General features: G+C 44.2%; 1 protein-coding gene across 1 annotated transcript in view; it reads left to right on the top strand.

The window, feature by feature from the left end:
* Positions 1 to 24,762, top strand: part of LOC138513752 (proto-oncogene Mas-like) — a 73,848-nt gene extending 49,086 nt beyond the window's left edge. Inside the window, exon 2 of the mRNA XM_069628839.1 lies at positions 23,194 to 24,762. Within this exon, the coding sequence (XP_069484940.1) occupies positions 23,214 to 24,227 (1,014 nt within the window). The 5' untranslated portion in view covers positions 23,194 to 23,213 and the 3' untranslated portion in view covers positions 24,228 to 24,762. The remainder of the gene's footprint in view (positions 1 to 23,193) is intronic.
* The last annotated feature ends 1,510 nt before the right edge of the window (positions 24,763 to 26,272 follow it).

Below are 26,272 nucleotides of genomic sequence, written 5' to 3'. Positions count from 1 at the left end.
ATGTCTCCCGAACCCTGGTTCTCTCAAGTTTGGACTATCGCAACAGCCCTCTACTCTCCGCCCTTTACAACACATCCAGAACAGGATTGCGAGACTTGTCCTTGGCCGGAAACCCTGGGATCGTATCTCTCCAGCCCTGAAATCTCTCCACTGGCTCCCAGTGGACGCAAGGATTAAATTCAAAACCCTCTGCATTGTCCAAAAGGCTTTCCGGGGCCTGGGTCCAAAATACCTTCAGCTACCCCTCCATAAATACCTTCCCTCTTGATCGCTTTGCTCCTCTACCTCTAACTCCCTCAGTGTCAATCGTTTTATGAAGAAACAAGCTGCGGGTAGATCTCTGTCTTTGGCTGGGGCCTTTCTCTGGAACAGCCTCCCTGCCACTCTGAACCTTGAGGAGAACCATCTCACGTTCCGAAAGCACCTCAAGAACTTCCGCTTTGCTTCTGCCTTCAACCCTCCTCTCCCCTGCTGATCTTTTCTCTCTCAGCACCGTGCACCTGGCCTACCCTCTGTCTTCCGGGCACAGGTACCTGCTCACCCTGCCACCCACACGCACTGCCTCCAGGGAATCCCTGCACTGGGTCTGTATCTGTTACCATACAGTCCCCCACCCCTTTTTTCTTTTCTTTTATCTGCACTTATCCTGTCTGCTGCATCAACCCACTTGTTGGCTGCAGTATCACTGTTTGTTAACTTTAATATTTATATATTTCATTATTTATCTTTTTTCCTTTGCTCGACACTTTTCACTTCACCCCCTTCCATGCACTTTTCCCCTTCCCTTCTCCTATGCACTTGCGCGTTCTCAATGTCACTGGGCCTAGTAAGATCGTTTTTTTTTGTTTTCCCTTGTTCCCCTCTCTTGCCTTGTCGCGCTCTGAAACAGTTGTGTAGGAGCGCGATACAAATAAAATATCATATCATATCATACCTTTCAACTCCTGATGAAAAGGAAGTAATATTATTGCAAGTTGCAGGTGGCCTACTACTAGGAGAGCTGTAACACCGTAAGAAACTCCACGGAGAACAGAGATCCCCTGTCACACTAAGAATAGCAGAGAATGCTTGCCACACCAAACAAACCAAATAACTCTGCCACAATTATGACAGCACATACTCTTGCCAGAGAGATGACCACAGCACCCACCTATCATATCAAGGAAAGAAAAGACCACCTTCCACTGGAACTGGCACTTGCTAGCTCATTGTCGAGAGCAGTGATGCCTACCATGCAGAAGAGAGCATGCCCTATTAGCTACCTCTAGGGGCATAGGAAAACCCTGCTATTCCTAAAAAGAGAAGATTGTACACGCAAACCAGCAGAGACGAATGCTACACATTGTGGAGAAAAGACTCCCTGCCAAATTCAGAGTCCAGATACCCTCTCTGCTACAGTGAAGAAAGCAGGGAGCACTGCCACATGCAGGCGCACAGAACCCTATCACTATTTGGAGGAGAATATAGACTTCTTAACAATTATAGGAGTGTAGAGACCACTTGGCAGGTCTCTGAGAGAAGGACCAAGGAGTGAAGGGACTTCCTGACAGTGTGGTGGGAAGTTCTGTACGGCATGTGCTGCGGAAAATGATAGCGCTTTTGTGCTGGGATGGAGCAGTCGTGATCTGCAACATTTTTGTGATCGATAGTATTCCTTCCTTTGGATAATGTTCTGAAATGTTAACCCTTTTGCGACTACAAGATATATGGGTGCGCGTGGTGCTTGGTGTCAGTACCAGTTGATTGCTTTTCCCGTTTCTTGAGTGATCACCTTGCGATGTGTAACAAGGAGTGTGGTCTCATTTGGTGCCTCCGTCATTACTTATTGCTTGCCTGTGGCCAAGTCCTACACCTATGTTGAGGAATTTGACACAAAACAAAAGGAAGTCACACAATGCACCTCCGCACAGGTAATAGAGCCAACATTGAAGAGATTGAGGTCACAAAACAAAAGGCGGGTTGATCAGCAAGGTAAATATTGACCATGGCGGGATGTTAGCCAATATTAAACTTTAAGATCTGGCAGATACGAAAGGTTGAGCTACAGGAAGCTTCCTGGAGTGGTGGTCAGTGTGTGTTTTACAAGAACATCCTGTACAATCAAATTCGTCAAATATGTTCACAAAAGAAACCTGTTTTCACACATATGATAAGTCAATATTGTTGTTCTCCTGTACCCACACAAAGGTGGCATGGAAAACTGGTTCCCAGCAACAAGGGATCCCGCAAATTAATCTTGAGTATACTCATCAACCAAACCAACTCGTTATCCAGACCCTACTTTATCTGAGGCTTGTCTAATCTGTAACCTTGAAACCCACCAGTAGAAGCCATTTTAAGATCATCATTTGACCCCCAAACTGACTTGTACGGTATGGCTGACACCTCAACTGCTTGACCATAATTCTAACCCTTTTAACGGTTTCCCCTGAATCCCATCTTTAATCAGAACTCTCTACTTTTTCCTTTGTGCAGGTGATATGTCATCACCAATCGTATTAGTACCAATCGTGGCTTCAAACAGGGATGCGTTTTTTGTCGCCCCCATTGTATAATCTTTATGTTGCTGACATGGGTCATGAGATTTGCTTTGCTCATAATTTTCCACCTGCTATTGGCAGCACTCCTATTGCTTGGATAGGCTATGCAGACAATACCGTTCTGTTGGATTTTACTTCTATCGGTCTACAGCATTCTATTAATACACTTTTCCTAAGCTGAAAGAAATCATAGTCACAGCTGAAACGAAAATCAGTGGTGCATTAACTCTCGACCCTTAGGAACCGTAGATAGATACATTTACTTAGGTGTCCCAATCATAACTTGTCCTGACAGACATTTTTATGGTGATTTCATTATCTACAGAATACTTAAAAAGTGGTTGGTATTAAAAAGATACATTAGGAAAAAGGGTGGCCAGAATACTGAGGGCTTAGTAACGATTTATCAAACTAGCATAGTTCCGGGAATCTTATATGGTTTGGCAGTACTCCCCAAGTCTAAAATCACCTGGCTAGAAAGATTCGAGGGAAAGCTCTTGCACTCCATATGAGGCACCCCTTGTACTGTTCCAGTTGAGGTGCGAACTTGGTTTTTCCCCGTTACGCTCCTCCTGGGTAGTGCAGCGCTGCAAGCTTTATCTTACCCTCTCTGTCTGAAAACTCTTATGGTTCTTTTAGCTAGCCAATACGAATGATCAAGTTTGAACCCTTTCCTTAGTGAACTACGTACCACAGCTTTCGATCATTTTGCGTAAATAGAAACCACATTAGCGTAGTTGACTGATATTCCAAATACTGCAAAGATATACAAAAAATAAAACAGGGAAATGGACATTGGTCCTCATTCCAAGTCTGGCAGCCAGGAAATAAGGGTGCCGGTAACAACGTACCAGCACCCTTTCCGGACTGCCAGACTACGAGAATGCCTGCAGGGGGCGGTGCACCCAGCAGGTCTGACCTACTGGGAGCACCGGCCCCTGCAGGCATGGTTTTCACAGAAGCACTGCCACCATTAGCAACGGTGCAGGTGCTTCTGTGTCCCCATTCCCGTGGATTCCAATGGGATTCCACGGGAATGGGGACATACAGTTCCTGCCACCTGACATCCCGGGCTGCCGGGACTTGCAATATCCTGGTGACACCGGGATATCAGGCGGCGGAAACGGTGTTACGAGGTTGGCCGACCTCGTAATGAGGCCCATTGTCTCTAACATAGCTAAACGCTCTACGAAAAAGATGTACCAGCTATATTGTACCCAGTGCTTTCGTGTGAAAACCATGTGCTCTTATCTCACAAAATGATGTTTGCTACAAAGTTCAAAGGTTCATCATCTACCTGCGATCTAACAGTCTACCTACTTCAGAACACAAAGGCAGATGGACTGGTTTGCTCTGTGAAGACAGGCTATGTCGATTCTACAAATTTACTGTAGAAACTGCTCGACATATTCTAACTGCATGTCCTAAATTGAGAATGCAGTATTGAAAAAGTTATTTACACTACACAACTAACGTTGAGTTTATTGATTCTGACCAGTTTTGGAGTAGCACTTATAGTGCCGAGTCTGTTGTGGTTACAGCTGCTGCATTTCATGTTTGGAAGGGGGCTTGGGCTTATTTTCTTTTAGCATCAAACCCTTCTAAATAAGAATAAGGGTGCACACTAACCTTTTAAAATGCCCTTTTACCCAATGTCATTATTAGCATGCTAGCAATTGGTATGCATGATTTACCTAATATCATGCATTTTATTATAATAGTATACCTAATATTTGCTGCTATTTGGATTTAACTGATAGGCTATGAATTATTTAGACTGCATTTAGTGGACTTAATATCATGAACATGACACTTTGGAATCTCTGCTGCTATTCGGACTTAAATGATAGGCTATGGTATATTTTAGATTGTATTTGGTGGATGCTTTATTTTATGACTATGCTGCAATGTCTTGCGAAATATTGTTGGTATTTTATTGATTCATTTTTAATATTGTGCATTGTGCTATTGTGTATGGTGTTATGTTTGATTGTATTATTAAACCATGTGCTTAAAGGTTGTTTCATAACCAAATGCACAATTAAAAAATGTAAATAAATAAAAAGAAACATTCCTTCTCGGGTCAGCACTAGAGCAGGGATTACTCACAGACATCTCAGGGCAGGTAGTCTTAAAGGCCTGCCCCTCAACTGGCCACCCCCAAACAAGTGAGGAAGGATTTGGCGCTGGTTCTTCACTTGCCACTGCTAAAGGCTGATGTAGGCAGGTGCTAAGAGTTTTGCAGTCAGAAAGGAATTTTGGAAGAGCTGAAAGTCCAGCAGAGATACGTCAAATTTTATTTGGATTAGGATCTTCGATTTGTCGGCGTTCATCCCCTGATCCCACAAGATATAGTTCCTGATGCTCCAGTTAAAAAGGAACTTTTGGGGCTTGTGCAAACTTCAAAACAAGAGAATGTATCCATTCAATAGTTTGGGCACTTACTCAATCAGTAGGGACTACTACTATAGTCATACTCCCCGGGGTATCTTTCTGGACTTTTACCTGAAAAGTTGATTCATGGTTCAATCCAGACACCAAACCTTCCGTCTATATCTGGTTCTGGCAGCTGGAGCCCTTGACCTCCTGAGAAGGCAAAGGCATGACCTAAATCGTAACATCTGTATCCCCTCTTTCAAAGTATCCAATATTAGATTATTGGACTCGATACTTGCCTGGTATGGACCTCACTATAATTAAATGCAAACATATGACATCAAGTAGAGGAGTCCACACAGCCAGCTGTGCAATGTTATGGGGGATCAACACACAAAATGCAGTAGTCAGGCTTCACGCCTTTATTAACTTGCTCAGGATGGGTGTGGATATGGCCTATAAATCCTAGGGACAACAAACTTCAAATACAGACTGGTTTCACACAAGTGTCAAGTGGGGCTACTCAAATGTCAAGGGCTTAACTATGGGAACTCTGGTCTTCCTTAGGTCCGTATCTAGTTTTCATTCCTTGCATACAGTGTCCATCGTGCTTCCAAGTTCACTCATAGTCTCAGGGGTTTTACATGCAGCTCGATTCCATGTCAAAATCCAACCCCGCAAGTAGTTTTCCCCCTTCTGGCATGTGCTAGGCATAGATAGTCTCACTCCAACAAGCAAGTATTTCTCCCCCCTTGCTTAGGATTTTGGTCAGGATGTGTTATTATAACCCACCTGCCCCAGTTCGTCCACCTCCAATGTCTCCTGGTCAGTGTTTGGAGCTCTTAACACACTTTTCACATCAAATTTAATTGTATTCATTGTTCATTCATAACGCGCTTGATACTAGCGAGAGTAAAAGCGCGGAATTGGGATTCGAACATGTGTTGCGCTGCGTTGTCTTGCTTCCAAGACAGACGTGTTGCCCCTGAGCTATCCTTCCTCTCTGTATATCTGTGTCTTGGTTTTGCCTACCTCACAGTCTGCTGTATATCCCTCAGAAATCTGGTAGTATTTTTGATCCTCTCTATAAATCTGGTCTCTGCCAGTGTGTGAAAAATAGTTTTCAGCAGGCTTGTAGGTGAATCTGTCAATTGTCTTAATCTGGTGTTTCCCAGCGTTCTTGCTATAATTCTCAGCAGGCTCATAAATGCCTCTTCCATTCTTCTCAATCTGGTCTCTCCAAGTGTCTGAGATATAGCCCCTAGACGCAATGCAGCTTTCTCTCCCTCAATTCTTTCAATCTGGTCTCTCTAAATGTAAAATATTTTACCCCAAGATGCTTTTAGGTTTCTCTACCAGCTCTCTCCATCTGCTCTCTCCCAGAATCTGAGATATACTCCTCAGCAGGCTCAAAGCTTTCTCTCTCAATTCTCTCAGTCTGCTCTCTTCAAGAGTCTGATATATAGTCCGCAGCAGACTTAAATCTTTCTCTCAATCTGCTTTCTTCCATGTTGTCGTATATGCTCTCAAGCGGTACTGCAACCTCTCTCCCTCACCAATCATACTCCCTTAGGCTTGAAGGGCTTGGCTTTAACACTTCTGGAAATACATATATCATTGGAAAGAAGGTTCTGTCCTGGATGTCTTCTTGATCAGGGTACCCTCCTCCTGACTATTGACAGTGCAAAACACTAGGGTCCTTTCTAGTGTTGCTGACTATACTGATTCCTTAACAAGTATCTTGATTGGTAATGACGGGAACCTAGCCCCATCCCTGAAAGGGACTGGTTACTCGCCTTTGCTTCATATTCCCTTTCATGTGTTTTGCTACTTTCCATAAGGGTTCTCATGAATAATCTTTGATTATCCGCACGTTGGTAATTGGTCTTAATTAGAGAATGTGTACCGGCGCCAGATGGATTTGGAGCACGATTCGCAGTCTTTGAGTTAAAGAGAAGTACAGACATGTTGCACGGATCCACCTTAAGGAGCTGCATGCATCTGTGTTCTTGTTTTTCCCTGGCATGGCAGCAGTGCAGGCTGAGGCTCGCAAAGTGATGCCTCTTGGGGTGGGTTGGGTACTGTAATGTCTTCCCAAGGGTGTTGGACCTGGAGGACTAAAATGATCTATGCTATAGCATTTAACCCTACATTGAAGGTGCTGTGCCAAGAACGAAGTGAAAGACATCCACTTCAGAGGCTCCCTTTCCAATTAAAGGCAACCTTGGTTGAGGCCGTCCTAGCCCTATTGCTATGATATGATATTTTATTTATATCGCGCTCATACACAAGTGTTTCAGTACGCCCCATTACTGCACGTAAAACTCGCGCAGCTTAAGTTAGATGCCATACTGGCAGGTAATTTAGAAACTCAATTTTCTCCAATGGTCTCACATGCTTGTAACCTATAATTTTCTCAAGGCACCGTTCCAAATTCACTCAAGAAGGTCCTCGTTGCTGCACTATTGAAGAAACCTTCCTTGGATCCCGCTATCTTGAATAATTTCAGGCCAATAGCCAACTCTTCTTGGATGGTGAAGACCGTGGAGAAAATCGTTACCCTGCAACTTAAAGGCTACATAGAAAAGAACTGAATTCTGGACCTGTTTCAATCAGGCTTTTGCCTCAAGCCTGATTGAAACAAGATTGAAACACTGAGACCGCTCTGCTTGCTGTATGTGATGACGTTTTGGCCAGGACAGATGATGGCCAGATGTCCCTATTGATCGTGTTGGACCTTAGTGCAGCCTTTGGCATTGTAAATCCATGACATCTTACTTCCTCAGCTCCAAGGCCTAACAGGAATGAGGGATGTCACCCTCAGTTGGTTCAAGAGCTTTCTCTCTGACCGAGAACGAATAGTCAACCTTGGCCCTTATACATCAGATCCCATTAAGTTAGATTGTGGGGTTCCTCAAGGCTCACCTTCGTCACCACTACTATTTAATCTGTATGTGCAACATCTGATGAAGATCTTACAAACGGTTCAACTACAATATCATTCATATGCAGATGCTACACAAATCTTTGCTAAAGTTTCTGGCCCTGCTTCCACCCTGCTGAAAGGTCTTGCCAAGGATCATCAATGGTTGACCGGTAATGGCCTACAGCGTAAATTGAGTAAAACAGAGGTTTTACTCCTTGGCCCTAAATCACTGCTAAATAAGCCTCATCACCCACTCAGACCGCCTCAACTTTTCGGGATTCCTAACTCTTACGAAGCAAAGGTGAGAAATCTGGGGATCATATGGGATCGAGATTTGTTTTTCTCGTCTTAGATCGATGAAGTCTCCATAGCTGCATTGGTCCTTCTTTGATCACTGAAAAAAACATGCCCTTCATTCCCAATGAAAATTGGCGCTCGCTTACTGGAATCCTCATTAATTTGTATATTGTTTATGGAAATGTCTTATACGCGGGTTTACCAAAATATTAAATATTAAGGCTGCAAAAGATTTTGAAGGTAGTAGTAGTACACCTCATTTTCCAGTTACCTAAAGCCACATCTGTCACCCCCTTTTGGCGAGAACTTAAGCGGCTCTCAGTCAAGCAGAGGATAAAATTTAAAATCCTCTGTTGGGTTTTCAAGTACAGGCTCGACATGGTTCCCCCTTACTTGACTGGGCTATTGGCATGGTACCAGCCTGAAAGGTGCTTAAGATCAAAGCATAGCAAAATATTGGTAATTCCCCGCTCCTGTTACTTATCAAGGGATGACAAACGCTTTTCTATCATTGGCCCCACATTGTGGAAAAAGCTCCTGGAGGATCTACACAAGGTGGACACCTTAACGTCATTCAAAAAAATGCTCAAAACCTTTCCCTTCTGCTGATCAGTCTCAGGTTATGTAGTCAAGTACATGCCTCTAAAATCTGCGCACAGATACAGGAGGCCCTGTCCGGTCCTTTGGGATTAGTGTGTGACAAATTCAATACAATACAAAACAATACAACAGGTACCTCTGATAACAGAACAGAAGAAGGGGTATTGGGGGGGATCTGAGGAATACCCCTGTTATTCCACCTCCAGGTCGCTCTTCACACTGTGATTGGGCATTGCTGGTTGCCAGTACCCCTTATGCTCCAAATGAGGGCACCTAATGTGACTCCATAGAACGATGATATTAGCATTGGGAACAGGGTTTCTTTGGTTTACCCTAACCCTGAGGGACTTAGGATCTGTTATGGGCACAGGCAGGATTCATATCCCTTATTAAGCCGTATAAAGATAAAGGCTCATTAGAGGAAAAATTTAGATCAACCAAGAAGGAAAAAGCAAAAAACTCTCTCACCAGTGCTGCAATTTAGGAAAACATCCAACTTCACACACCTTTCTCTGTGCGGCAGGCACAAGATGAAAAAGAGTAAAAGAGATAGCTTGTATCGGGGGGAATACTGAAGTGCCCGTTTTTCTGTCTGTCTACATCTAGACTTTTCTACAATATGAATCATGAGCACCCGGCAGAGGGTGGGGGTGGGGGGTTGTATGGCGGCATCCCAACCAATCAGGAGGCTCGGAACAGGGTCTTCACTTTTTCCTCAGAAGCCAGAGGCCACCATCTTCCTGCCAGGATTTAGGTAAGTGTTCTCCCGCACTCCCTTTCGCCTCATTCACCACAACCACGATTTCCACATCCCCCACCCCCTCATCTCCCTGGAACTTACCTTGCTCTCCTTTGTCCCTCAGTGTTCCTGGCGTATCTCTTTCGTGGCAGTGACCGCCATGGGAAGGGAGAAGGGAATCTGTATAGTTACCTTTTCCCTAATCCTTGGCAGGCCATCTTGGTTTGGATATTTTTAAAGTTGAGCAACAGAAAACATGCAATTTCTCAACTAGAAAAAAAATCTATTAACATCCAGGTACAACATGCTGGGATGCTAAGAGTAATAACCCCTCACCAGGGGGCAATATTGGGTTCAGGTAATGCCCCGCCAACTCTGGGTTTATTGCTTAAAATACTGCTTAAATATTAAATATCTAATTACATTTGGGTTAAAGAATCCCCAGTTGTACGTTATATGAATAGTACAAGCCACTGAAACGTTTTGGGACTGTGTTGAATGCAAAAGACAAGGGCCCAGATTCTCAAATCTTTTTAGCGCAACTGAGGAGATGCGCTACCTCATCTCCTCACTTGCATCAAAAAAGTGCAGCTCCTAGCAGCCACACTCAGTCAGATGCCCTTTAAAAATTGGGCTGCTCCTTTTTTGGGTGTAAGTGAGGAGATGCCCTAGCCCATCTCCTCACTTGCTCCAAAATAGTTGTGTAGTATCTGGCCTATTTTGTGCTCCTTTTCTAAAGTGGTGCAACTCAGAGATGCGCAGTTCTGTGTATAGGTGGCATCTATTTTTGCGAATCTGCCCCCTTGTGTGCAAACATACCGGACAAAGCAGCCATGCCCATATCTTACAATCAGTGAGAAATGACAGGTGGTGGCATGCAGTTCCTGCAGCTGGTATTGGGATCTCACAACCCAACTGTAATACATGTATAATATACAGTAGCCTGCAATACCTGCAATATCTGTTTAGAAACCTAGAAATAATGTTCTTATTGCAGGCTAGTTGTGACATCACAACTGACGTGTAATTAGAAAATGACACCTGCTCTGTAATCAGTTATTGCGCATCAGTTCTGGTGTCACAATGCATGATGCTTGAGCCATCAGACAGATGCCAGCTGCCACTCCAGCACTTAACTAAAGCTGTGATAAGCTTTCAAATTCCTTGCTTGCAGAATAGTTTTCTGAGTCACTTTACAGCCATTCATTAACAAGGAACTGTTTATGGTGGAAGGTTTCATTTGTGCAACGCTGGAGCTTAACAAATGTGAGCAGGAATCTGCATGTTATTACTTATTTTGAAAATTAAAAAATGAAAGCTTATTTTCAATACATTTTATTTAACTGAACATTTTCTCTGCAACACATTAGGAGCTGCATTTTTCCTTTTTTAAAGCCAAACAGATTCTATATTGATTATGTGGATTAGTAAGTGGAAGATCTCTTACATTATATTATGCATGCGATGAGGTGTTAAAGGGAATGCCTGTATGTGGCCATGTATTATAAGAAATAAAATACACACTACCATACATCAAAAGAATGATATTGCAAGTCTCCTTAGAGTCCCGTGACCTTATAAAGGAACTTGGCCTTCGGCCTCGTTCCTCTAGTCCTGCGCAACACTTCTTTGTGACTTGCAATATCCTTGTAACATACAGTAGTGGGGACTCTATCCCATATAGTACAGTTGAGCAGTGATACTACATTCTTAACAGGCGAGTAGTCATCTCACAACTAGATTTTACTAAGCACTTTATTTGCAGGCTTTATAAAGCTCGTTAGCCTCTAATGAAAATAAGGCTTACCACAAACTGAATTGCCGCTGTGTTTCAAAGCATTCCATTAAATGGTTACTTTTGATGAAAAAAATGGGTTGGGGAAAAAAACTTTTTTTGTTTTGTAGAAAGACACTATAAAAAAGGTTGCTAGTAAAAATTCATTTTTATAATTTAAGTGATGTTTTTTCTTACACCAGTCTCTGCTCTGCTCTTTTTGTGTTGTGCTGCCCTGCATACCACCCCGTTTCACAGTTCTCCCCTTTTCTCTCCTTTGTGATGAGGTTATTCACCCCTTACATAAATCATTCCAGCGTCTATCCTGGTGATGTGTCTAAAGTGTCTATCAGTAACATATTATTTGGAGAATCAAATCACTTCCTAGGTTTCTTCATGTATATGCATGTTTGTGCCTTTTAAAATGCATGTTGAAACATTAGAAAAATATAAGTCGTACTGCCTCGTTACGAGCTTTGCAGCAATTCAGCGTTAAATCCACGAAATTATTGCCAAACTCATTTATCGTTACCGCTACCCGGTCCTCTGGGTTTACCACAGGATTACGAGTGATGGAAGATCGGTAAATACCCATTTTTGGAGTCCATAGAACTCCAGGGTATTTTAGTGGAATTACCATCTGCAGTAATTCCCATGCTGTAATTCTGCTGCAGTAATTCCCCTGCTGTAATTCCCCTGCTGTAATTCCGCTGCTGTAATTCCGCTGCAGTAATTCTGCTGCTGTAATTCCACTGCTGTAATTTCACTGCAGTAATTCCATGGATGTAATTCTGCTGCAGTAATTCTGCTGCTTTAATTATGGTCTGTAATTCCGCTGCTGTAATTCCACTGAATTTTGGAGGAAAAGTGGATGATTTACCTCCTACTTTTTTTTGGAGATAAATCCTGCACTTTTTCGCCAGGCTCAGAATACGGCAGTGTGGTAAAAATAATGGTAATTCCATTCCATTACCGCCCCAAAAATGAACGCCACTTTTTTACTGCGCCGCCGAACTCGTAATGAAGCCCATCGCGTTTTTGAGAAATAACGCTTAATACATTTTATTTTGTTCAAAGCTATTTTTGACAAAAAGTCCTTCCCATTAAATCGTATCCGTTAACAACGTGTGAACTTGTGATGAGGATGGCCGTTCGTGTTGATTGGCCTCTTCTGCTGCGCCCAAAGCCTTGTGGTCATTTCTTTGTTTATAACCTAGTGGCTGTAGCCCTGCTTATGTGGATAGGAGGTTTGCTGCGGGATCCTTCTAGTTCTTCCTTTATTGCCTCGCATGATGATTCAAGATGCACGAAGGGCCAGTCATGGCTCTACTTGGGTGTGTGGGGTGAGGGGATACCCTGGCATTGAGCCAGCCCTTGATTCTTCGTCTTAGGCCTGGTCCTGAGCACTGGCATAGCTAGAACTACTGCAAGCACCACTTCTCTCCTTTTCAAGAACGAGGGGCGGAGGTGTGGCCTCTGACCTTTAGTGAAATAAGGAAGTTGAGACAACAAACACATCTGTTCAGGATCCCAAAACAGGTGACAGAGCAAAACAATAGAGAATGTGTTCTACACAGAGGTGCAGGAGGAAGGAGGCAGCAATGAATGATGGGACAAGAAGCCATTGTTGAAGGGTAAACACAAGGAGTGCCACTGAACTATGCATTGAGCAACCATTGCACACAGCTCTGAGCACAACAATGGAAAACATGCTGCATCAAACAGGTTTCAATTCTTTTACCACCACCTGCCTCAAATAAGGTAGGCAACCAGTCTGCTGGTGGTTTCCTGTGTCTACAATGTCAACCATGCGTGGGTCCACAAAGCTTCACAGAGAGCCTCGTGCGCATAAGACTTTGGGAATGGGCTGCACCTGACTCTGGAAGCAATCGATTGAGACGTCCGAGAAAGTGGGGGGAACCCCCTAATCAGCCTTCTCAAGTCCAGCCTGGGCATCCCTGGAGCCCCTGTCATGCTGACGCTGTGTGCAGCAGTCCAGGAACCACCTGCTCTTCACTCCATCTTCACACCTATTATGTGATGAAATTCTCTAGCAGCATATGATGTACTAGAGCCTTCATAGGTCAAGGCATTGCTCGCGGCACCATTGTCGCACCCCCCCTCAGTAGGGGATGGGGCTCTAATTGAAGAATTGCAGCAGCTGGATATGCAATACATTCCATAAGTATTGAAGTATCCATAGCAATGAACCTATTCTACGCCATCTTTCATACCTACCATGGGCAGGGCATGGGGTCTTGTGGGAGTTACACTTCTCAGCAATGGAAGTTGAACTCCATTCCATCAGCATTGCAGGTACCACAGTCAATGGGCACCCTTGTTCTGAATCCTTGCGCCTAACATCAGCAATGTACAGGGTTAGACTTTTCACACAAGGCATATTAGTATTAACTCAACCCATAGACCTTCACCTATATGCCCCATGTTGCACACGGCCCTTCAGCCAGCAGCTGTACTGCCTGAAGTACGCCAGCATCAACAAGATATCAAGAGCTCACAGACCCTCTACTATATACCACATCTCCCACATCTGCCATTAGCAGAGTGTGGAGCTCATCCTAGGCACTCCAGCATTGACAGGCTTTTATCAACCTATACATTCTTCACTGTGTTCTCTCCTGCCAGGCTTCCACATCCTATATAGACCCTTTGCTACCCAGATAAAACAAAACATTTTGAAACTGGGAAACATTATTTATGTATTTATTTATTGGTGATTTGCACTATACTACATCTCAGCCGCTGCTGCTTCCTAGCACTATGGGGGAAGAAGGGGTAGAGACCGGTGAGGAGTGGTAGGCAAGGGAGAAAAGGGCATGATTGGAATGAGAAAGCAAATTAAGCGGTTAGGGTCCTTCTCTGCTAAACCTTGAGTCAAACAATATAGCTTAGTATTGGCATTCCATCTTTTGTAGGATCCCAGTTCAGGCTCTGTGGGGGTTTATAGTTCCACTCCTGGAGTGGTGTCCGAAGGCATGTTAAAAGAGCATGGTGTTCTTTGCCTTACTGAACCGAAGGTGATCTTCTCACAGTCTTAAATCTGGGGTCGAGTGTTCCTTTACTTAGAGTCAAGAACAGCGATTCACTTGTATCACAGCAGTTTAATCTCTATGCAAAGGGAGACGAAGGAGGTTGTCATTCGGATGAGGTGGGCTTATAAAACCAGAGTGAAATAGGACATCATTTTCCTTGAGATGGCTGTGCAGATCAAAGCCATGGACAGCCAACAGCCTATTCAATGGTAGGACCCTCAGACGGTAGACAGCTGGCTCTACCACAAAGGCCCTCATTACAACCCTGGCGTTAAGGGGTTAACGGCTCCGTAAAAGGTGGCGGTGCCGTTAACCACTTAATGCCTGATTACGAGGTCCCTTTGCGGGTTGGAGATTTTAACGCCTGCTTTTTGCAGGTGTTAAAAACCAACCCGCAAAGGGACCTTGGTGCTAAGTACTGTGCCGCAATTTGCGGTACCGTACTTTGCGCCTTCCCCATTCCCATTGAGCCCTATGGGGCAAAAATGGGAATGGGGAAGGGCCATGGCGGCATGGGGAATTACCGCCCCGCCAACCTCGGAATGGGGCAGTAATTCCCCATTCCGCCATGGCGGAGTCGGTAAGTTACCGGCATGGACCATGGTGCTGTTAGCACCATGGTCCAACGCCAGGGTCGTAATGAGGGCCAAAGACTTTGGTCTTTCTCTTGCGCACCTTGAAATACCTCTTGCTGTATAGGCACATTATAAATACTAAGAGCCTCATTACACAGAATGTGGTAAGGGTTTACCGGTACTGGTAAGGGCACCGGTACCGGTAAACCCTTACCGCCTTACTACGAGGTCCCTTTGCGGGACCCAACCTTAACAGCTGGTTTTACCAGCCATTAAGGAACGGGCCCGCAAAGGGACCTTGGTGCTAATTAGGGTACCGCAATCTGCGGTTCCGTAATTAACTCCTTCCCCATTCCCATTGAGCCCTATGGGGGCAAAAATGGGAATGGGGAAGTGCCTTGGTGAATGGGGAATTACCGCCCCCGCTCACCTTGGAGTAGGGCGGTAATTCCGCCATCCACCAAGGCGGACACGGTAAAATACCGGCGGCAACCATGGCGCTAAAAGCGCCATGGTTACCGCATACCGTTTAATGAGGCCCTAAGACTAGATGGGCAAAAGAAGAAACTATATTCCACTGATCATCTCCTAGAGTCTCGGTAAACAGCAAAGACAGACAGGCAAACCTACCCAAGACTGGACCAAAAACAAAGACACTTTTCTTTCCAATATTCCACAACCTGCTCACTGCACAGCTGTGCTACAGGCTACACAAGCGTCCTACTGTTGGGATGTTCTATAACTAAGGTATTTAATTCATTGTGTACAATTTCATTGTCATTTGTTTGTTTGTTTGTTTTATTTGTAACGCGCACCAGACCCGGAGGTATCAGGGCACAAGGACAAGAAGATTTTAAGCTTACATAGTTACATATTACAGTACATGGAAAATTGTTAACTTACATAATGAAGAAGTACAGAGTAGAACATAGCAGGTTTTACAGTACATGGATTTTTTTGATTTACATATTGCAAAAGTACAATGTAGACAATGGCAGCGTTTACAGAGTATCACTATAATACAAGGAGATATCAGCAAAGAGATAATACAGAGTGGTCATCCTAGGTAATAGTGGCTAGTATAGACAGACGGTTGAGGAGAAACCTCCTATGTCTGATCTAGCTTAGTAATCATTAGTTTTCAACCAATTGATAAAATTAAGTCTTAAGTGTGGGTAAGTTTGTTTCTCCCTTAGGGACAGGGAAGCTATTCCCGGCAATGGTGACTCATTTGAAATAAGGTACTGTCAGACAGTTAACATAGGCCGCTCTGGTGGGTCCGAATGATAGTCTTTTGTTAAACCTCTCTGAGAGGTAGCGGGTGCTGTATTGTTAAGGGACTTATATGTAATGAAGCGGTATTGAGTCTAATTTTGTCAATGGTAGAGAGCCAGTTAGTATGTGTCCTCGCTGTTGATATGTAGTCTCTTTTGGTCAATCCTAACGCTGCTCTCAAGGCATTATTTTGGAGTTTCTGAATTTTCTTAATAATGTGTTTATTAGCTCCAATGTAGAGGGCATTACAGTAGTCCAGCTTGGATAACACAAGTGCTCTTGCCAGTGTGGTACAGCTACTTGTGGAGAGGAACGGTTTGGCAGATATGATGAGTTTACAGGTGTAAGCCGTAGATGATGCCATGGCATTCACTTGTTTTTGCACCGTGTGGCAGGAGTCAAAGTAGAAACCTAGTGTTTTTAGCTCCTTCATCACCTTAATTGTGTTGCCATCTAAATCAAAGGCGGTATATTTGTGTCCCAGTTTGTTAATGTTAGGTGTGGTCCCCAGGATGATGAGTTCCGTTTTGTCATCATTCAGGCATAGACCATGAAGTGCCATCCATGCCTGGATGATGAGATATATCCTATTCACCAAGGCCAAATCCTGTTTGCGATCCCCTGTGAGTGGGATGAGAATCTGAGTGTCATCTGCATAGTTAGTGTAGGGGACACCAAGACAGTCCAGATCATCAAAAAGGGGCTTGGTAAATATTTTATACAATGTGGGGGAGACACATGAACCCTGGGGAACACCACATAGAATGGGGATGGGATCAACTGCTTCTGTAGTAGAGAAGACTGTCATTGTTCTTTCACTTAAGAAAGATTGGATCCAAGCTATGGCTTGTTGGGAGAAGTGCACTGCTGATTCTAAATGGTTACAAAGAACAGCATGGTCCACCATATAAAATGCTGCTGAGAGATCTAGGAGAAGTAGAAGGGCACATTTTCCCTGATCTCTTAGCTCATCAATCTGGACCTTAAAGTCAATGAGTGCAGTTCCGGTCCTGTGCTGAGGTCTAAAACATGATTGCCGGGTACCAAGGAGTTGGTTTTGTTCCAAGAAGCTCTGAAACTGCAGATACGCCACCCTGTCAAGTATCTTGAGGAGGAATGGCATTGTTGTAATTGGCCTGTAGTTTGTGGGTATGGCAGGGTCAAGTGTTTGTTTCTTTAGTGGAGGGAGGACCCAAGATTCCTTGAGTTTACTTGGGATGGTGCCTGAGGTAAATGACGCCTTAATGAGCCTAGAGATAAAAGGTGAAAGATCTCTTGCAGCGTCTTTTATGATTTGGGCAGGACATTGATCTCCTCAACAGTTAGAGGGTTTGAGAGAAAGTATTATTTTTTCAACCTCTAATATCAAGTTTTTTTTAAAGTTGAAGCAGAGTACTGGTTTTGGTAGGATCGGTTACTAGTTAGGGGTTTGGTTGTCGGTACATTTAATTTTCTTTTGGCAATTTTTGCTTGGAGGGTGGCACTTTTGTCAGTGAGTGCTTTCTGAATGTCAGAGCACCATGTCTTGTCCTTAATACAGTTATACGGTGCAGGGATGGGGTTTTCTATTTCTTTTAATATTGTGAAGAGTTCCTTTATCCCTGATTTAGCTTGCAAGATCCTGTTGTCATAGCTTTCTTTTTTTGTGCTCCGTATTTCTGCTTTGTATTTCTTGGAAATTCTAATGAGGTTAGCTTTGTTCTCCTCTGATGGTTTTAACCTCCAAATGGATTCACTTTCCGTTTTTCTTTTCGGAGAAATTTTAGGTGGGGAGTGAACCAAGCATTTAGGTGCATTTTTGGCTTACTCTTTCTCAATTTTAAGGGGGCAATGGTATCCAATTCTTCACTCATAACTTTATTGAATTCGTTCACTAGGGTAGATGGGTCTAGGGTGTCTGGTAGTGAATTTAAGGTAGGGAGTATCAGTCGTAGTTGCCTGTCTGTGGTTATGTCTTTTTTATTTCTGGTTAGCATGGGGGGTCCTATAGTGTTGTTTGGGGTCTGAATAATTTTAGAGTTTAGGGTGAAGGCTATGAGCGAGTGGCCAGTCCAAACCTGTGGACTAATAGTGGTGATGGTGATGTTGCAGTTATAATCAGCCACCCAGTCGAGGGTTCTTCCCTTGTCATGGGTAGGCTGAATTACTTTTTGTGAGAAGCCAAGCTCCGAGAGGACATTTGCAATGGACATAGCATGTGCATCTTTGGGATCATTATAACCCAGGTTCATATCTCCTAGTAGAAGTACCTGTGATGTGTTTTTTAAGTTGTCCGAGAGGATCGTGGAAATATCCTCCTCAAATGAGCCAATAGGGCCAGGAAGTCAGTAAATAAGATGAATAGTGATAGTTTGTGAGTCTGAGATGGGCCGTTTGACTCTTAGGGATTCACAAGAGTTAGCATGCAATGGGGTTGCTAATCTCATTGCAAGGCTGGACTTTGCTACGATTGCTATACCTGCACCACGGACGTCATCTCTGTCTTCTCCAAAAATCGTACAGTTAGTTGGAATGGCAATCATCAAGGCTGGTCCTGCTGCTTGATGCAGCCATAATTCGGTGATGGCTAAGAAGTCGTAATTTTCTGTTTCTATCAGGTCAGCAATTTCTGTAGCATGCGCTACTAGTGATCTTGCATTGGTAAGTGCTCCTTTGAGTGGATAGGAAAGTGGAACTGATGTTATGATAGACAAAGGCTTACTGTGATGTTGAACTGAAATAGTTTGATGTTTATTTAGTTTAGAACAATTCAGCTTGTGGATAGCATTAGAATTTGAAAGGTTCATCATTTTTGGGATGATATTAGATTCAGTACTGTGATTGGAGTGGAAGACTGAATGCCTAGCTAGCGGTTCAAATAATTTCGATAATCTTGAACCTAGTTTAAGGTTCCTGTGTGTGAGGTTGCACGGGACATTGGTTCTGGGTGGGTGGTTAGGTAGGACAATAGGCTTGGATAGTTTTGTTGTCGTGCAGGAGTTACTTGTCATTGTAATTTGTAACATATTTCGGATTGTCAGGCCGGCAGTTGGTGACAATGTAATTATAAGAGCCGTTAGGTAAAGGGTGATATCATACATTCTGTGTTATAGTATTCAGATGCAGTGGTACCAAACGGTGTGACACCCAATATGTGTAACAAGGTAGGCCGATACAGATGTGCAGTGGACTAGTGTAGTGGGAGTGGGGCAGGTGCAATCAGAGTAGGCTTGCTTCTAGATTAGTAGATTAATTTACAATTTCAGGCAAATAGTGTCAATCAGCAGGTTATTGCAAGTTAATCATTCAATATTCAGTAATAGGCTATTGCGATTTCAGGCAAATAGTGTCAATCAGCAGGTTATTGCGAGTAAATAGTTCAGTATTTTGCAAGCACAGATGATGCAGTCTATAAGATGAGTAAGCATACGCACGCGAGTATAGTATGCTGAAATCAGCTTGCAGTACACTGTTTAATGTTTAAAAGTGATAGGCAGAGTCAGTGCACTATGGCAACATTAAATTGTTCCGTTGTGGACTTTGCTGGTCTTGGTATGGCCTACAAAGGTTCTTGAGAGTACCAGGACAGTTATGGTAGTGTATTTGTTCGGAGTTAGCGATTGGATGAGCATCCGTAGGTGGGAGGGGGCTAGTACTGAAATATGGAGTCATGCTAAGGTGGGAGGGTTTGAGCAATAGGTTGGTTGGAATATGCGGAACATACACAAAGAGATCATATAGAGTAATGGGCAGACGCTTACCTTCCTTGCTATGTAGACAACGTTGCAGGGCCCATTACATTTTCATCTGTGTGGCATTATTAAATGTTAGTTTCAGATTCCCAGGGATGTTCTCTTATTATCCACAGAAATGCTAATCAACTCAAGGGCTTTGCAAAAGGGCAATTCCAAAGCGGGCAGGCTTGATAGGCTTAAAAAGTGTCTCCCTAATGCCCACTTTTCCTTGCTCCAATCAGATTAAGGATTCTAAATCCTTGTCTGCACTCCATCCAACTGGGGAACAGAGTCCCCTCAAGGTTTAAGAGGAAGTGCGAGTCTCAGCTTCAGCTTCCCACTCTTGCCTTTTTCTCGAGCGGTCCGTCCAGGCTGGACCTGCTCCGCGCAGTCCTGTCTGGCCTCAGCATCCTGGTTTGCCATGCTCTCCTCCTGCTCCACCCAGACTCTCTCGTCTACTCATTGAGGGCATGCCCTGTTTGTAAATCCTTCTTCTAATGTATATTCCCAATGACCACTGGGGAGCTCCCAACTACTAGGCAGTTCACCACGGTCCTCAGATGTATTCTTTGCCTCTCCAAACCTCCTCCCCATCATAGCATTGACAAGGTTATTCTCGTACGGATCACCATAGATCTTCTTCGTCTCAGTATTTGGCAATAGGGATTTCCCTAGGAAGGTTGGCTTCATCCTCATCCCAGTCTAATTTTAAGGGAGAGATTCTTCAACCCTAAACAGGCAATCTGTACATTGTTGTAGATGGTGTGTGTGTGTGTAAGAGGGTGGTGGTAGCTGAATATACCGCGCTCTCTCCAAATGGCCATCCCTAACCTTATAAGAAGTACCCCCCTTTTGAGAAGTGATGATGCCTTTTGCTTTGTCACAGTATTTACAGTTCCAGGAAACGCCTTACAGATTTTGAATTAGTAAAATATTATCCATGATCAACTGGGATAGAGGAAAAACAAGTCTTGGCATGGGTTGCAGTTTCATTATAATCATCAGTGAAATATATCTCAGTTCAGACAGTAGAAAATTAGGTAACTAACAAACCAGTGATAGACAATGCAGGCCATATCTTTGACGGCAGACACCCATCTGGCGGTAGTCTTTGATCGCTCAGCAACATGATGCACACCTGTATGGGAATCAGAGTTTAACTTCACCCATGGATTCAGTTGCTACCTAGAAGATTACCAGCTTGTCTTGACCAATTCCTCGAATTCACCACCCCTGACCGTAACCTGTGAAGTCGCTAAGGGATCCATCCTCTCAGCCATGACATGCAATCTCTATTTGAAGCTCCTGGGATCCCTCCTCGAGAGCCACATAATCCACATCCACCAAAGAGCAGATGATACACAACCCTAGCTGGAAATATCATCCATTAAAAATATTCAGGTACTCAGGGCCTAATTCACCCTGGTCTAGACCTGAGTGTTCACTAACTACCGCACACTGAACTCTGCCAAGATAGAATCCTGACCTGCCATGATCCTAGAGGGATACACTCCACAACTAGCACCCTGCTTCAAGTGCCATAGACAGCCACTTCCCCTTCAAAACACACATAGCAGAAAATATTTCCGAAAGAAGGATATAAACTATCCCCCCTGTTAAAGCTCTTCCTATAAAACCCCAGTTTCAGGTCCGCCGCACGGGTCTTGGTCCAATCTCACCTGTACCAAGGTAATGCCATGCTCAACAGCCCTTCCACCACCACGCTAGCAGCCGTGTGCAGTATCCTCCACACCTCAGCCCAACTCATCAAAGTCCCACACAAATACAACCACGCATGTCCCACACTCATCCAACATCATTCTCTACCCTTCCTAATCCAGCTGCAATATATACAAAGCTATCACCATGAATGCTCACTCCTTCCTAGCCGTAAATGTCACCATCTCGGTTCCATGTGTTAATAGCCCCACAGACATATCGACATATTTTTGTTGTGATATTAAGCCATGCAACCTGCGTGGGAGACTCCGGCAACCCCCATATTTTTTAAAAGGGAGTGGGGGACACCCCCGCAACCTCCAGTCCCATTTGCCCCATGAATTATCCCACCAATAATACGGCCTTTGGCCTAACCCCATGACCATATATATGGCGATATTATTGGTGGGGATAATATTACCTGATACCACCATCTCTGGTGGTCTGCGCATCGCCAGAAGTCAGGACATGGCCAGAATAATGATGCAGAAATTTGAAAAAGAAAGAGACAGGACAAAATTAATCTTGCTCTGTGCGACCAGACTGGGCTCCTCCTGAAAGCAGACAGCTCAATAGAAGTCTGCTTAAGATGACATTTCAAAGTTACACATTTCCCTTTAGAAAACCCCACATTCATCCACTATTATTTAATGTGCACCAGAAACCTGTGACTGTGTGGCCACCAGCAGCTGTTAGTTCCTAGAAAGATGCTTCATCACAGCAGAGCATCTCCACTTCAGTGCTATTGCTATTGACTTGCACAGCCTGCCAGGACATTCATACAAAACAGTGAACCTACACTCCCTTGGCAGCCTTCACATTGCATCACAGCATTAGCACGTATCCCAAATGCTCAAAACCTGCGGTGATACCATGTAAGCAGTATAACAGTTTCCCAGATTTTAATTGTGCATATCTTGCAAAGCTTAAAGAATTTGTTTCTCTTTGTCCTGGCTGTGTCTGACCCAACTGTTTGAAAGGACTCATTTGCATTAAAGCTTAAGCAGAAGATAGTACACATGAAATGACATACACTATAGGTGCTATGCAACATAGAACTACGAGATACATTAATCTGAAATAAATGTGTTCTTATCATGCTTTTCTTTACATTTATAACATCCTGATGTATGATATAAAAAATTAAAAGGTCACAGCTGATGGTTCCGAGGACATCACTTTGTAGAATCCCTTTCTAGACAGCTGTTCCCTTTTCAGCAAATAGCCTCTTTACAATAGCATCCGTGGTTCCATGTGTTAATATCCCCGCAAAAATATCCCGATACAAAAATATCGCCATATTTTTTGCGGCGGTATTGAGCCATGGACCCTGCGGGGGACACCCCTGCCACCCCTGCATTATTTTTAAATGGGCGGGGGACACCACCGCAACCCCCACGCCCACAGATTATCCCCCCAAAAAATATTGCCTCTGGCGAGACAAATGACCATATGGTACGGCGATATTTTTGGTGGGGATAATATGTAGGGATACCGCATCCGTCTTACAGTATTTCTGTCAATATTATGTTCTTTGATCTGCAAAGATCTTACATCAATTGAAATTAACATATTTGTAATATGTGTATTTTCTTCTTTCCAAAAGGGCCTTCAGAATATCTCGCCATGGCCGAGTTTGGAAACGTGTCCTTTAACACCACTGGTGCAGGGAAGCTGAACGGGACAGACAATTCTCAAACCTACTCCATGAACAGTTTCATCATTGCTGCCAGCTTTGTTTTGATCATCTCCTTCCTGGGAATGATCGGAAACAGTTTGGTCGTCTGGTACCTTGGCTTTAGGATCAAGAGAACCAAGTACACGGTCTATATCCTCAACCTCGCTGTGGCCGACCTGATCTACCTCATCTGCATCTCCATTACAATGTGCGTCACAATTGTTCTTTTCGTGCATCCCGGAGAAAAAATATCCAACCCGAGGAACGTTTTATTTGGGATGGAGATATTTTCGGATTTTGGAAATGCCGCAGACATGTTTCTGCTGACTGCTATTAGTGTGGAGAGATGTTTGTCCGTCTTTTACCCCATTTGGTATCGTTGCAACCGACCAAAACTCCAATCTGTCGTTGTCTGTGTCTTCCTGTGGGGTCTCTCCGGTCTGGTGACCCTGGTGGACAACCTTGCATGTCCCCCGGAAACATTTAGTAGAGGATCAGAGCGATGTACAGCCATTCAGACATTCCTGTCAGTCTTAACCTTCCTGATAACTATCCCGATAATGATCGCATCCAGCGTGATCCTGGTCATCAAGATACAAAGGACCTCCAAGAGAGGCCAACCACCGAAGCTCTTTGTCGTCATCGTGGCCTCGGTCATTGTGTTCCTAATTTCAGTTGCACCGGTGAGGGTGCTTTGGCTTCTGACTTACTTGAAGGTTCTGCCATCCAGTTTCCATGCCGGGGCCTTCTTCTTTGTAAGCTATCTGTGTATTTCAGTAAACAGCAGCGCCAACCCCTTCATCTACTTTTTGGTGGGAAGGCACAACATGCACGGGGTACGTGAATATCTGGAGCGAGCCCTAAAGAAGGTCTTCAGGGAAGATGATGGGGGGGAAGAAGAGGGGGATGGAATGACAAAAAGCAATGTAGAGGGAGATACCACAGATTCCAACATCAGCTAGAATGGACCTTGTGTTTAATGCAGCGTGGATGTCGGATGGACACAAAATGCCATTAAGCATCACACCAGACTGTGTAGTTCCATTTGCAGATGTGCAATTGTGTTTCACTGTGTGGAAAGCCTACTCTTGCCAATACATTTCTCACTTTTTCATTTCATTTCTGTACATCACAATGATGACAATTTCCATTGTGTGTGCTGATGTCTAGTTATTTCCAAAAACTCTCTACCATGGTCTTTTGGACAGATGATGTGTGATATGTACCATTGCTGTGATGGCAATGGAAAGGCCATGGAAGGAAATTATGTTACTCATCCCGGTAAAATAGATCAGCTATGCCGGTAAGATAGCTCAGTGGGTTGAACATGCGCTGCTGCGATCTGAGCGTGAGCTGCAGGCCCGAATCCCGGCTAGGCCAACTCAGCCTTTCATCGCTTTGAGGTCGATAAATGAGTACCAACTTCGGTTGTGTGATATTGTATGTAAATATGTTCTCTGTAAAGTGCTTTGGAGTAAAGCGCTATATAAAAACACACATCATTGTCATTGAAACTGCCAGCATGTGAGCACGATGGAGCTGGGAAAAAAGGGTTTCAATCCCACCATCAGCAGCACTACGAAGTCTTGTTAGAATGTCATTGTTAGTAGAAGAAACATGAATCTAGGTGCCAGACCTAATGGATGTAGGACTTGTGCAAGGAAAAAGAGTAAGGGCCTCATTAGAAGGTTGGAGGTAACCATGCCGCTTTTAGCGGCATGGTTGCCTCCATACCGCAATCCGGGCCCGGGTTCCTCGAATGAGGAATTACCGGGCCATCGCAAACTTGGCGGACCCGGTAATTCCCCATCCGAGGAACCCGGACCCGGTCCATCCCCATTCCCATTGAGCCCGCATAGGGCTCAATGGGAATGGGGATGGAGCTAACAACGGGCCTGTTAATGACGGGCCCGTTGTTAGCTCCCTGGTCCCCTCGCGGGACCCGGTAAGGACGCCTGGTTTTTCCAGGCGCCCGTTGCGGGTCCCGCGAGGAGACCTCGTAATAGGGCGGAACGGGTTTACCGGCACCGGCACCTTTACCGGTGCCGGTAAACCTATTCCGCCAACCTTATAGTGAAGGCCTAAGTCCCCTAACCAGTGCACATAAAGCATATTCATGAGCACAATGAGGAATCTGATGTGGTGTTTGATCATCCTGAATTAAATCAATGCCATGTTTTAGTGGCATTGGAAGGCAGGTGTGCGGCTAGTGAACGAGAAGGCAATAGTAAAATGTTATAGAATGTAGGTGAGAGCTGCTAAGAGTTGTGGACTGCAAGGAGTTAGAACTTTGATAAAGTTGTACATTGGTAAAGTAATCAATCCTTCAACACACAGTGGGGCCCTCCACAGTGATCAGCTCTGGACACCTAGCTCTCATGCCCCCAAGGGGTGATTGAAAAAACACTATAATAAGACACAACAGGGCTGGCAAAAAATACCTGTGGGTGCGTAGAAAGACGTCGTGTATAGCTATGGTCATGAAGGCCTTCAGGGAGAGAAATAATTGGGAAATTTAGAAAACCTGGGAGTAAAAGCGACATGAATTAGAAAATCCGAAACAAGAGTTTAAGTGAAGAGGATGGATAACAATCCAACGGGAACGGGAAATCTCTTTAGTAACCCAACACGAGGATGAGCCCCCGCTATTCACAGGAGGGTAGAGGCTACACCCAGCTCCCTTTCTGTAAGTTCAATGGGTAGACTTCAGAGGACATGCTACATTAGGTTGTGGGGCCTTCAGGCTCGTCCTGTGAGACCTTGAAGTCACTGAGAACTGTGTATGCATTATAATATGCCCAAAGATGAAGGTCTAGGTGACACTCACTGGTACAGGTAGACATGGAGTGAGATTGGCTCACGTGATGATGCCGCACAACTTCACCGCAGGAAATGCTGGATATGAAACTCATTCCGGGCTTGGGTTGCTCTTGGAAAGGCTGCTGGAGATCCAGAAATCAGGTCCATAGAAGGAGGAATGCATGCTCTCGTGGGTCCACTGTGAAGA

Source organism: Ambystoma mexicanum, chromosome 12, assembly GCF_040938575.1.
Source record: "Ambystoma mexicanum isolate Mex_15411 chromosome 12, UKY_AmexF1_1, whole genome shotgun sequence".
Classification (NCBI taxonomy): Eukaryota; Metazoa; Chordata; class Amphibia; order Caudata; family Ambystomatidae; genus Ambystoma; species Ambystoma mexicanum.
Note: the sequence above shows the minus strand (reverse complement) of the source record. Positions and strands in the feature narration are given on the sequence as shown.